The sequence below is a fragment of the Hemitrygon akajei genome, chromosome 13, assembly GCF_048418815.1.
Source record: "Hemitrygon akajei chromosome 13, sHemAka1.3, whole genome shotgun sequence".
Classification (NCBI taxonomy): domain Eukaryota; kingdom Metazoa; phylum Chordata; class Chondrichthyes; order Myliobatiformes; family Dasyatidae; genus Hemitrygon; species Hemitrygon akajei.
Genome location: NC_133136.1, coordinates 96,716,451 through 96,730,006, shown reverse-complemented (window position 1 = coordinate 96,730,006; position 13,556 = coordinate 96,716,451). Strand labels below are relative to the sequence as shown.

General features: G+C 43.4%; 1 protein-coding gene and 1 long non-coding RNA gene across 2 annotated transcripts in view; one reads left to right on the top strand and one right to left on the bottom strand.

Annotated features, from left to right (window-relative positions):
- The window catches only part of LOC140738070 (uncharacterized), a 40,794-nt gene extending 37,714 nt beyond the window's left edge, over positions 1–3,080 (bottom strand). Inside the window, exon 1 of the long non-coding RNA XR_012101300.1 lies at positions 2,958–3,080. This is a non-coding gene — a long non-coding RNA (uncharacterized lncRNA). The remainder of the gene's footprint in view (positions 1–2,957) is intronic.
- LOC140738066 (arylsulfatase J-like) overlaps positions 2,528–13,556 on the top strand; it is a 31,510-nt gene continuing 20,481 nt past the window's right edge. Inside the window, exon 1 of the mRNA XM_073065130.1 lies at positions 2,528–3,221. Within this exon, the coding sequence (XP_072921231.1) occupies positions 2,914–3,221 (308 nt within the window). The 5' untranslated portion in view covers positions 2,528–2,913. The remainder of the gene's footprint in view (positions 3,222–13,556) is intronic.

Sequence of the window (13,556 nt, the reverse complement as noted above, 5' to 3'; positions counted from 1 at the left end):
GCTCAGACCCTAGAACCCAGCAAGGACAAGATGTGGCTATAGGACGAGGAGAGGCACAGGGCTGGACGTGAGACTTCTGGATGGGACAAGGGAACCTCAGCACAGGACGAGGGAATTCCAGCACTGGGTCAGGCAAGGTATTCCTGTGCTGGGCGAGGCACATGGACATGACAAGAGCCCAGAGCCTTGATCGAGGGAGAGCCAACAGGACTGGACATGAGACTCCTGGACAAGGGAACCCTAGCACAGGACTAGGGAATCCCATCACCAGGCTGGGCAAGGTATTCCTATGCTGGGTGAGGCACATGGACATGACAAGAACCCAGAGCGGTAGCTAGGACAGGACAAGGACCTTGGACATGACTAGAACTGGACAAGACCCCAAAGCCTTGACTTGGTCGAGGAAGAGACAGGAACACAGAGCCTTGGTTGAGGGAGAAACAACAGGACTGGAACACCAAGCCGAGACCCCTCCTTGGGTACAGGACATAGGGCCAGGACTCATTACACAGAACACAAGACAGTTCCCAACGCTAGGTAGCGGCAAAACAGCCAGACCTACCTAGCAAAGGCATGGACATGGAGAGGCAGTTCCAAACAGGGTGAGGCTCCAGGCAGAGGCGAGGCAAGGCTCCAGATGAAAGGTGAAGGGAAGGGATACAGACAGGGGGCTTGGACAAGAACAATCCAGCAGCTAGAGGCTGAATCCAGAAGCTATTTATGAGGCCAGCCCAAACAAGAATCAGCTGCCTCAACAGAAACTGGGGAAACCCGGAAAACCTGGAATAAGGAACATGGACCGGACCATGAACCGGAATGCGGATTTCACGAACCGGACCATGACACAGAGGCTCAGCAATCTCCTCCCTCGCCTCCCACAGTAGCCTGGGGTACACTTCATCCGGTCCCGGTGACCTATGGTTGTATCGTCAGCAGACTTATAGATGGCACTTGAGCTGTGCCAAACCACACAGTCATGGGTGTAGAGGGAGTAGAGCAGTTGGGCTAAGCACAAGTCCCTGAAGTGCATATGGTGGAGATGTTATTTCCAATCTGCACAGGTTGCATGCTCCTGTCTATATCGATGGTTGTGAGGTTGAGAGCTTCAAGTTCCTAGGAGTGAACATCAGTAATAATCAGTCCTGGCCCAACCACAGCAAAGACAGAAATGCTCACCATCAACTCTACTTCCTTAGGTGGTTAAAGAAACTTGGATATTTTTGTCAACCGTTACGTATTTTATTGATGCATCACAGAAGCATCCTATCTGGAAGCATAATGACTTCTGCATGTCACTGCAAGAAACTTCAGAGAGTTGTGCAGTTCAGCATTATGTGGAAACTGGATTCCCTTCCACAGAGAGAATGTACTTCTCATTGTGTCAGGAAAGCAGCCAATGTAATCAAAGACCCCTACCCACCCCGGATGCTCTCTCTTCTCCCCTCTTCCACTGGACAGAAAATAAAAAAGCCTGAACACATGTACCACCAGGCTCAAGGTCGGTTTCAAACCCACTGCTGTAAGACTATTAAATCATTACTCAGTATGTTGAAATGGACTTGACCGCACAATCCACCTCATTATGATCTTGTTGATTTCAGTTTCTATTTTTCTTTATAAACTTTCCAGATCAGTCTCTGACCAAGATATTATGCCAAAAGAATATGTTAATATGGGTCTAGTCAAAGTGTGTGTTGCTGATATAATTTCTCTCTTTTCTTTCTTGTTGTATTTTCAGAGTTGTCCTTGGCACGCTGATTGTCCACCCCGCCGGTGCGGTCTTTCATTGACTATCGTGGTTTTGGATTTATTCAGTATGCCCAGAAGAAACAAATCTCAGAGTTGTGTATGATAACAGATACAGACTTTGGTAATGAATTTACTTTGAATTTTGATCCCTTTAAACTAGGCTTTGAGCTGAAATCTTGACTTTTGTTTATCTCTGATCATGCTGCTGGAGCCGCTGAGTATTTCCAGCATTTTTCGTCCTTATATTTACAGCAGGTTTCGAAGAAATCCAGCAAGTTTGTGTTTGCCAGAGGCGAGAACCTCGGACGGCATGTTCTCCATTTCACTGTTGGTGTGGACTTGCTGGCAAACAGTGACCGTTACTTCAATAATGCTGCCTAAAACTGTATTAAACTTGCAAATGTGATAGTCAATCGTACCGTCTAAATCACTTGTACTGTATATACCCTTTATTTCAGAGAACTCGAAAGAACAGACCTCTTAGCCTGTCTGTTGCACCAAGGATGTCGCTCCGTGACGCCCCTGACAATTCACGGGGGGCTTCCACTGACCACCTTCTGCAGCTTCCAACCCTCCAATATTCTAAACGTAATTAGTTCCCATGTCGTTTAACATATGCAGATCTCAACCATGGTACTCATAAATGAAGCACTGTATTCGTGTTTTTTATGTGTGTGTACGTGAGTTAAGTGCGGCCGTACACTTTGCTACTGGTTTCAGAAGCTCTGTGTAGAGGAGCCGTGCCCCAGAAGCGGGCGCGGAGTCGCAGTGGCGGGGATTCTGCACGCCGTACTATGTGTTGGCAGGACTTTATGCTTCACCACCTTCCTGGGCACTCGATCGCCGTGTGCAGGAGGCTGTGGGAGGACAATGAGCGCGGTGGGCGGAGAGAGGACACCCGCACCGACAGAGAGTAAGGAAATTAACTCCGGCAGTAACTTCGACACCCGCACACGCAGAGAAGACAGCATCTCCAGGCACGAAGGCAGGAGCGCGGGATGTTGAAAGCAACCCCACGAGCCAGCAGAGTCCTCTCCGAATGTGCCTGGCCTCTCTGTCAAAGGGAATAACGTTTCACCGGCTCTCTACTAGTCTGCAACACTGTTGGCTCTGTGAAACTTGGCGTTTAATGCTTCGAAGCGAAGGGGAAGTAGCCGAATAGTCATGTTTGGTGCTTTGGCTGGGTTTTCAGTGGCGAGTTTACTGACCTTTGGTTACTTGTCCAGGGACTGGCTAGAGCTCGGTCTCGAAGACTCCAACGCATTCGATCCGCTGAGGGACACCTTAAAGCCGTCAAAACCTCACATTATTTTCATCCTTGCTGACGATCAGGGCTTCCACGATGTGGGTTATCATGGCTCCGAGATTCGCACCCCGACCCTAGACAGACTTGCTGCTCAAGGGGTGAAACTGGAGAACTACTACATCCAGCCCATCTGTTCCCCGTCCAGGAGCCAACTCATCACAGGACGGTTAAGTATTTAAGATATTTCTCTTCACTCACCCCACAGAATATAGCATTTGTCATAAGGAGCCGCAGTGATAATGTGTGCGTTTGCAGAATCTAATCGAGGCACAGAAACTCATAATTTGTCAGCTAATTTAGCTTCTGTTACTGCAAGCAATGTCAAGGAGCCAAAAGCAGTAGTAATAGGCAGCTGGATGTTGTTTTAATGATGTTACCTGTAGGTAATTCAAATAAAAACACAGTAGGTGAGGTCATAAAGTCCTCCCAGAAAACTGTGTACTGCCTCTATACCAATGTCTGAGCTAAAACATGATTGGGAAAATGAAGCTAGTATTTATGAGGTGTAGCAGATATTTAATTCTGTTTGCTTTGCTTGATATTTCTGTAATTCCCCAAATTACATACTGGGCAAAGGTATTATTTTGTTTTATATATTTATTTTGTTTGGTTATACAGCAGAGGCAACGGCCCTTCCTGCTCAACAAGCCCATGCTGCATGATTACCTGGGTGACCATTTAATCTAATAACACTCACATGGGTGGGATGTGGGAGGAGATCAGAACTCCCGGAGGAAACCCACAGGAAGAACGTGCATGCTCCTTACAGGCAGCAGCAGCAGCTGAACCTATAAAGTGTTAAACTAACTGCTGCTCCACTGTTCTTCAAGACCTCTGTGTAGCACCATTACTGAAATATAATTCTGGTCTGTTACACCTTGGGCACGGTAGAAATATTCTCCCACAAATACAAGAGTGAGTCGCTAATCCAAGTTTCTCAATAAGATTATTTCGGAGACTCACGAAGTTGTGTAAGTGAAATCAAAAGTTATAAAGGGATGAAGGTCGACGCAGCAGGGAAAGAGGTTATTCATTTTGGAATCAAGGAAGAAAAATCAGTTTGTTTTCTTATTGCTATGAAACTTGGAGAGATAAATTCATCTTCAGATGGTGACCAGTCAGTCATTAATTATATGCTATTGGCAGTCACATTTATTGACTTCATTGTAACTGATAGCTAATAATCATGCACATTTACACTGCCCAGCAAATCTACATTTCTTTCCCTCAGAGTTGTGGGGGAACAAAGAGATTTCAGTGTCCATGGATACAAATCATTAGAAGCACTATGCTTTATCTGGATGAAGCCTGAACACAAATGGCAGAAAGTAATGTACAGAGAGAGCCTTGTCAGATCCCCATCTGGAATACCATTCTCATTATCAGGAAGGGTATTTTAGTCATTGTGCAGAATGATACCAGTGTTTGGTGTGTCAAACTATAAATGAAAGCTATACAAATTCGTTTTGTAGTTCCATGAGTTTAGAAAGAACAGTACATCATAGAAATAGGGTCTTCAGCACACAATAGTGATATAATTGTATCTTTAAAATGAAAGAAATTCAGAGAGATACATGAAAAAAGTTTATTGGATAAATACAGAGCAAGAGAATATAATAATTAACTTGGAATTATGCTATTTAAAATTGAAATAAGAAATTTTCACAATTGACGAGTGGAAGCTTGAAACCCTTGCAACATAGCTTTTGGTCTGAAGTCTGAGATCTGTATGTTTTTTCTGAGGTGAACACCTGGAGTAAAATGGATTTGAGGGAGTGATCACCCCTGATCATTGAATAACTGAACAGGCAGGAAAAGCTTCCTGCTGTTACATTCTTTCTGTCTGGTATACAACTAGTTTAGTATCCACCATTGGTTTTCATTAGACCATGTTACTTTCCTCATCAAACCCATTCAAAATTCTAGGGTTCTCTTTTTCTCCATTGCCTACTGTTAAAATTTCCTTCAACAACTCCTCCTTGACCCGTTAACAGTAGATGTGAGGGGATTGCTTTCTTTAAAAAGTGGTTGACTTTTGGACATTTTACCTTCCTACATTTGAATTTTACCACTATTGCAAACTGTGTTACAATTCACCTGTGCCTATGTCACATCCTGGGCTGCCTGGTGTGTAGTGCCAGCAGCACTGGACTTTGAGGCAGATGGTCCTGAGTTCAAATCCGGCTGGGTCCCAATCTGGGCACCAGCAGTATCTGCGTGGAAGAAAGGCCTGGCCTGTATCTACTTCTATATCTTGCCACAAAAGCCCCATGGACAACTACACAATTTTCATAGGGTCGCCTTGAGTTGAAAATGATTCGATTGCACTCAACAACAAATATGTCACATCCTCCAGTATTATTTTTTAATTCTTTCTTTTTCACCATCTTTATTTTCTAATATATGTTCATATTCAACATTCCCTCTAAATTTTTTTTTACAGCTGCACAGACCAACCATTTCTTTGAGGAGGAAATTTTTATACAGCCTGAAAACTGTGTGGTACTTTAGTAAAACATTATATAAAAGGAAGTTCCAACTACAGGGAAACAAAGGTTATGTGGGTGGGAGCATTTCAGTTACTGCGCAGCCCCACAGCCATGCAGCGTAGAGAGAACAGTGACCATATTCATTGGTCACATATCAACTCCCTCTCATGGAATCATTTTACTTCTTTACATATCTTTGAATGCATCTTGGACAAAAATATTTGCGTTATATAAATGAAAATTTTGTAACATAGTATAGCAGAGGAACAAGCCTTTCAGCTCTTTTAAACTTCCCCCTCTCAGCTTAAGCCTATCCCCTCTAGTATTTGATATTTCCATCCTATTACGCCCTCTAGTATTCGATATTTCCACCCCATTACACCCTCTAGAATTCGATATTTCTATCTACCCCATGTTTTGTTAAAATCTTACAATAATTTGTAATTTGTTTCCAATGTTGTGATTGTTATATGAAATCCTGACTGTCTTGTAAATATGTCATCAAACACAGAACTAGATAGACTCACTCTTGCAATAAACCCGAGAAAAGCATGGATGTGACTTGCAGATGGTTTTCACTACAAACTATGGAACTATACAACATGTATTTAAAATTTTATCAGGTAATATCCCACAAAGACTGACATAGGTTAACAAAGCCTGTACAATTATAATCAACAGAATGTACAAAATGTCAGGGTGTAAGAAAAAATGGAAGTGCCTGTTGACTAGGTTTCATGAAGGTTTGGTGGGGTTCAAAACCTTAGTACCTTGGGGTACTAATCTATTCCACTGAATATACATCAAAATGTTGCTCAGTTGCATACAAGGAACACTGTCCATTTGGTACCAGATGTGTTGTGAGTTCTGATGGACCAGTATCCTTTTCTCCTTAAAGTGATGAATTCTAGCTCCTATTCTAATTAGTATCTGACTAACATAATTACATTACAGATTTGTAAAAGTACCCACACTGTACTCAACCATTGGAAGGAAATTTATAACTCAGAATGAACCGTAGAACCATAGAACATTACAGCACAGAAACAGGCCTTTTGACCCTTCTTGGCTGTGCCAAACCATTTTTCTGCCTAGTCCCACTGACCAGCACCTGGGCTATATCCCTCCAAACCCCTCTCATCCATATACCTGTCCAAGTTTTCCTTAAATATCAAAAGTGAGCACGTATTCACCACTTCATCTGGCAGCTCATTCCACACTCCCACCACTCTCTGCGTGAAGAAGACCCCCAATGTTCCCTTTAAACTTTTCCCCTTCACCCTTAACCCATGACCTCTAGGTTTTTTTCTCCCCTAGCCTCAGTGGAAAAAGCCTGCTTGCATTCACTCTATCTATATCCATCATAATTTTATACACCTCCATCAAATCACCCTTCACTCTCCTACACTCCAGGGAATAAAGTCCTAACCTATTCAGCCTTTCTCTGTAACTCAGTTTCTCAAGTCCTGGCAACATCCTTTTAAACCTTCTCTGCACTCTTTCAACCTTATTAATATCCTTCCTGTAATTAGGTGATCAAATTTCACACAATACTCCAAATTCGGTTTCACCAATGTCTTATACAACTTCACCATAACATTCCAACTCTTGTACTCAATACTTTGATTTATAAAGGCCAATGTACCAAAAGCTCTCTTTACAACCCTATCTACTTGTGACGCCACTTTTAGGGAATTATGTATCTGTACTCCCAGATCCCTCTGTTCTACTGCACTCCTCAGTGTCCTACCATTTACTTGTATGTTCTACCTTGGTTTGACCTTCCGAAGTGCAATACCTCACACTTGTCCGCATTAAACTCCATCTGCCATTTTTCAGCCCATTCCTCCAACTGGTCCAAATCCCTCTGCAAGCTTTGAAAACCTTCCTCACTGTCCACTACACCTCCAATCTTTGTATCATCAGCAAATTTACTGATCCAATTTGCCACATTATCATCCAGATCATTGATATAGATGACTAGTAACAATGGACCCAGCACTGATCCCTGTGGCACACCACTAGTCACAGGCCTCCACTCAGAGTAGCAATCCTCCACTACCACTCTCTGGCTTCTTCTATTGAGCCAATGTCTAATCCAATTTACTACCTCTCCATGTATACCTAGTGACTGAATCTTCCTAACTAACCTCCCATGCGGGACCTTGTCAAAGGCCTTACTGAAGTCCATGTATACAACATCCACTGCCTTCCCTACATCTACTTTCCTGGTAACTTCCTCAAAAAACTCTAATAGATTGGTTAAACATGACCTACCACGCACAAAGCCATGCTGACTGTTTCTAATAAGTCCCTGTCTATCCAAATACTTGTAGATCCTATCTCTTAGTATTCCTTCCAATAATTTACCTACTACCGATGTCAAACTTACCGGCCTATAATTTCCCAGCTTACTTTTTGAGCCTTTTTTAAACAGCGGAACTACATGAGCTATCCTCCAATCCTCCGGCACCTGACACGTGGATATTGACATATTAAATATTTCAGTCAGGGCCCCTGCAGTTTCAACACTAATCTCCCTCAAGGTCCAAGGGAATACCCTGTCAGGTCCTGGGGATTTATCTACTCTGATTTGCCTCAAGACAGCAAGCATCTCCTCCTCTTTAATCTGTATAAGTTCCATGACCTCCCTACTTGTTTGCCTTGTTTCCATAGACTCCATTCCAGTTTCCTTAGTAAATACAGATGCAAAAAACCCACTTAATATCTCTCCCATTTCTTTTGGTTCCATACTTAACCGATCACTCAGATCTTCAAGAGGACCAATTTTATCCCTTACTATCCTTTTGCTCTTAACATATCTGTAGAAGCTCTTAGGATTATCCTTCACCCTGACTGCCAAAGCAACCTCATGTATTCTTTTAGCCCTCCTGATTTCTTTCTTCGGTATTTTCTTACTCTTTTTATACTCCTCAAGCATCTTATTTCCTCCCTGTTGCCTATACATGTTATACATCTCTCTCTTCTTCTTTATCAGAGTTCCAATATCCCTCGAGAACCAAGGTTCCTTATTCTTATTCATTTTGCCTTTAACCCTGACAGGAACATACAAACTCTGCACTCTCAAAATTTCTCCTTTGAAGGCCTCCCACTTAGCAATCACACCCTTGCCAGAGAACCTGTCCCAATCTACGCTTTTTAGATCCTTTCTCATTTCTTCAAATTTGGCCTTTTTCCAGTTTAGAACTTAAACCAGAGGACCAGATCTATCTTTATCCATGATCAAGTTGAAACTAATGACGTTATGATTAGTGTTCCCCTACACACACACTTCCATCACCTGCCCTAACTCATTTCCTAATAGGAGATCCAATATTGCATCCTCCCTATTTGGTACTTCTATATATTGATTTAGAAAACTTTCCTGAACATATTTCACAAACTCTAAGCCACCTAGACCTTTAACAGTACGGGAGTCCCAATAAATGTGTGGAAAACTAAAATCCCCTACAATCACAACTTTCTGTCTCCTGCAGTTGTCTGTTATCTCTCTGCAGATTTGCTCCTCCAATTCTCGCTGACTATTGGGTGGTCTATAATACAACCCTATTAATGTGGTCATACCTTTCCTGTTTCTCAGCTCCACCCATATGGCCTCAGTAGACAAGCCCTCTAATCTCTCCTGCCGAAGCACTGCTGTAATATTTTCCCTGACTAGCAAAGCCACCCTCCCACCCTTCATCCCTCTGCCTCTATCACATTTGAAACATCGGAACCCTGGAACATTGAGCTGCCAGTCCTGCCCCTTCTGTAGCCAAGTTTCAGTAATTTTTAAATTATTGGCAAGTTTTCAATCAACTATATTTTCGTTCTTTTGAATGTTGTTTGTTCATTCAGGTGGAATTCTAAACCCCATGACTTGTGCAGAAAAAGGATTATCGCAAGAGAGTATAAACTTTTTAAGCTGAAATTACAGCCATTATTCAATTATACAGATTCATATGATCTTCAATTTACTTTAGGTTTAAAACAACTCTATCAAAACAATGCAGAAAATACTGTTACCAGCTAACTTGGATTATAGACAATAGACAATAGACAATAGGTGCAGAAGTAGACCATTCGGCCCTTCGAGCCTGCACCGCCATTTTGAGATCATGGCTGATCAATTCCCATCAATACCCGGTTCCTGCCTTGTCCCCATATCCCTTGATTCCCCTATCCATAAGATACCTATCTAGCTCCTTCTTGAAAGCAGCCAGAGAATTGGCCTTCACTACCTTCCGAGGCAGTGCATTCCAGACCCCCACAACTCTCTGGGAGAAGAAGTTTTTCCTTAACTCTGTCGTAAATGACCTACCCCTTATTCTCAAACCATGCCCTCTGGTACTGGACTCTCCCAGCATCTGGAACTGCACCCAGCATTGGTGGGTTGTGCAGTCGTACTTCAACACCAAGTTCCTGAGGTTTTGTCTGATATATCATTCAGGGTGTTTCTCACCCGCAGTCTCCAACACGTACACTAGAAAAGCATTAGGCCAAGTCAGGATCTGATACTGCAGCAATTTTTCCAAGTTAGATGCTGAACTGCATACCCTGAGCATTGCCTGAGATGCAAAATTTGCTTTTATGTATTCTCAACAACATATTAAAATATTCTTAACACGGCTTCAAGAGAATTATCAAAAGAAACAAAATGCAAAAAAAAACCCTTAAGGAAGTTTGACAGATCATCAAACATTCATCAATAGAGTAGATTTAAAGGTGTTAAATGTGGATAGAGCAGGAGAACAGATTAAGGGAGGAAATGCCAAACTCAGGGTCTTGTTTGCTGAAGGCATCTGCCATTAGTGGAGTGATACTTCAAGAATATTCATGAGGTCAGAACTAGGGGAAGAGAGATATCTTGGTGGGTTGCAGAGCTGTAGAAGACTTCTGAAAAAAAGTAGGATAAGGAAATCAAATAATGTGAATTCAAAGGTAAGCATTTTAAATTTCCCGATGAAGGGTCTCAACCCAAAACATCAACTGTTTATTAATTTCCATAGATGCTGCCTGACCTGCTGAGTTCCTCCAGCATTTTGTCTGTATTGCTCTGGATTTCCAGCATCTGCAGAATCTCTTGTGTTTAACCAGATGCCGATAGACATATGTAAGTGGGTTCTGATGTGTGAATAGGACATAGCACAAAGCACAACATGTGGAGGGCAGTTTTGGATGACAGTTTACAGAGTTCATACAGGAATAGATGGTCAAAATGCCACAATGGAGACCTGAAAGAGTCAGGAGTAGATTACATGAGCCAGGGATAGACGAGTTATTTTTCAGATTTGAGATTATCTTGATTGTCTTGTTGCTTCTACTGATCTCAGCTCAGAATCATTTCTGCATGGGAAAAAGGAGTAGCCCAAATTCCTCTGTGATACTCAATAAGTCATAGCTTCTTCAATCTTAGAGTTAAATTCATTTTCCTTTCTACCTCTCATAATCCATTAATTCAAAAATCTTCTGTTACACTTGGAGTATATTCAAAGCTGAATATATATATTTATATATCTGACAGAAAAATGGTTTGAAATTTCACTACAGTTACCTTTACTGAAAAAATATTTCACAGTTTATATTTTGTAAAAATAGTCAATGTAGAAAATTGTGTTTCATCTTCAAAATTTCCACAAGAAGAAATTACAATGATATCATTTGTTGTTAGTGGTCCTGATTTTGCTCAAAAGCTCATGGTAAAGTAAGCAATTTTATTTTTAAATGTTGATGACTATCAGTCTGCAAACTAGGAAGGTACCCAAAACAGAAACTACTCACATTACCACCTGTGCAATTAAGAGCTTGTTTTTGCATCAAGTTTTAGTTCTGCTGAATTGACAGCTGAGTCTATGTTACCAACAGAGAGGTTATAGTGCATAATGCACCTTCTGTATTAGTAAATACCTTGTTAGACAGTTTCAAGAAAGAGGTTACCTGGACCATCAGAGATGTGCCAGCTCCCAGAGACAAACCCCAATAATTCCTTTCCCTTTACCTCTGCAGTGTGTTCACTCTCACATGCCATTCAGCTCCCCTTTGTCCTTTTTGCCATTTGCCTACTATACAATGTCTTTTGTAGCAGCCAATTAACCTGCCAATCAGTACTTCTTCAGGATGTAGGAATAAGTGCAGGGGAAATTCACACAGTCACAGAGAAAACAGGCAACTTCCACACAGATACCATTCGTGTTATCATTAAATACAGGTCCCCGGAACTGTGGGGCAATAGCAGCAACTATTTCATCACTATTGTGCTGCCCACCTGCAGACACTTTCCCTTTAACAACTGCACTTCTCAATGTTTGCAGAGAACTTGCATTGAGATCAGACGCAAATCACTAGCCCTGGTTACTTCATGTGGATTCGTATCTCCTATTTCATCAGCCTTTGCATGAGAATACAAAATGATTAATGGATAAGAGGCTGCTTGCAAAGATAATCATTGATCTACAAACATCTTGGCAAAAAATATTGTTGATGTTGGATATCTGGATACAAATGGAGAATGCTAGAAATACCCAGCTTGTCAGTTATTGGCCTAAATGTCTAAACTTCAAAATTCAAAGTAAATTTTATTATCAAAGTGCACATATGCCACCATATACAACCCTGAAATTCATTCACTTGTGGGCATACTCAGTAAATCTATAAAATAATAACCATAACATAAATAAAAAATGGGTCAGGTCACAGATCTCTCAGTGGGTGAGCATCTGGGGGACAGTGACCACTGCTCCCTGGCCTTTAGCATTATCATGCAAAAGGATAGAATCAGAGAGGATAGGAAAATTTTTAATTGGGGAAGGGCAAATTATGAGGCAAGAAATTGCAGGTGTGAATTGGGATGATGTTTTTGCAGGGAAATGTACCATGAACATGTGGTTGATGTTTAGGGATCTCTTGCAGGATGTTAGGGATAAATTTGTCCTGGTGTGGAAGATAAAGAATGGTAAGGTGAAGGAACCATGGGTGACAAGTGAGGTGGAAAATCTAGTCAAGTGGAAGAAGACAGCATACATGAGGTTTAGGAAACAAGGATCAGATGGGGCTATTCATGTCATGGTCCCATCAGTGAGATCCGCATTCCATGCTCCTTATTCCAGGTTTTCCAGGTTTCAGCAGCTTCTGTTGAGGCAACTGATTCTTGTTTGGGCAGACATCATAAATAGGTTCAGGATTGAGCCTTGAGCTGCTGTCCAAACCCCTTGTCTGTATCCCTTCCCTTCACCTTCCTGCCTGAAGCCTTGCCTCGCCTCGCCCTGCCTCTGCCTGGAGCCTTGCCTCACCTCGCCCCTGTCCCGAGCCGAGCCCCGCCCTCGCCTTTGCTCGGAGCCTCACCTCGCCCTCGCCTCTGCCCGGAGCCTCGCTTTGCCCTCACCTCACCTCACCTTTGCATCTGCTCAGAGCCTCGCCTCGCCTCGACTCTACCCGGAGCCTCGCCCTCGCCTCACCTCTGCCCGGAGCCTCACCCTCGCCTCGCCTCTGCCCAGAGCCTCGCCCTCGCCTCTGCCCGGAGCCTCACCCTCGCCCTTGCCTCTGCCCGGAGCCTCACCCTCACCTCGACTCTGCCTGGAGCCTCGCCCTCACCTCGCCTCGGCCTCTGCCTGGAGCCTCGTCCTTGCCTGTGTCTGGAGCTTTGCCTCACCTGTGTCTGGAGCCTTGCCATGCCTCGCCCTCACCTTGCCTCTGCCTGGAGCCTCACCTCGCCCTCGCCTCTGCCCGGAGCCTCACCTCGCCTCTGCACGGAGCCTCACCCTCACCTCGCCTCTGCCCAGAGCCTCTCCTCACCTCGCCTCTGCCCAGAGCCTCACCTCTCCTTGCCTCTGCCCGGAGCCTTGCCCCACCCTCGCCTGTGTCTGGAGCCTCGCCTCGCCCTCGCCTGTGTCTGGAGCCCCACCTCACCTCGCTTTACCTGGCCTGTGTCTGGAGCCTATGACAGAACAATCCAGCCAGACTTGGACCCAGCGACAGAGACACTGTCGTTTAACTCTCGCTATCCTCTCCCCTGT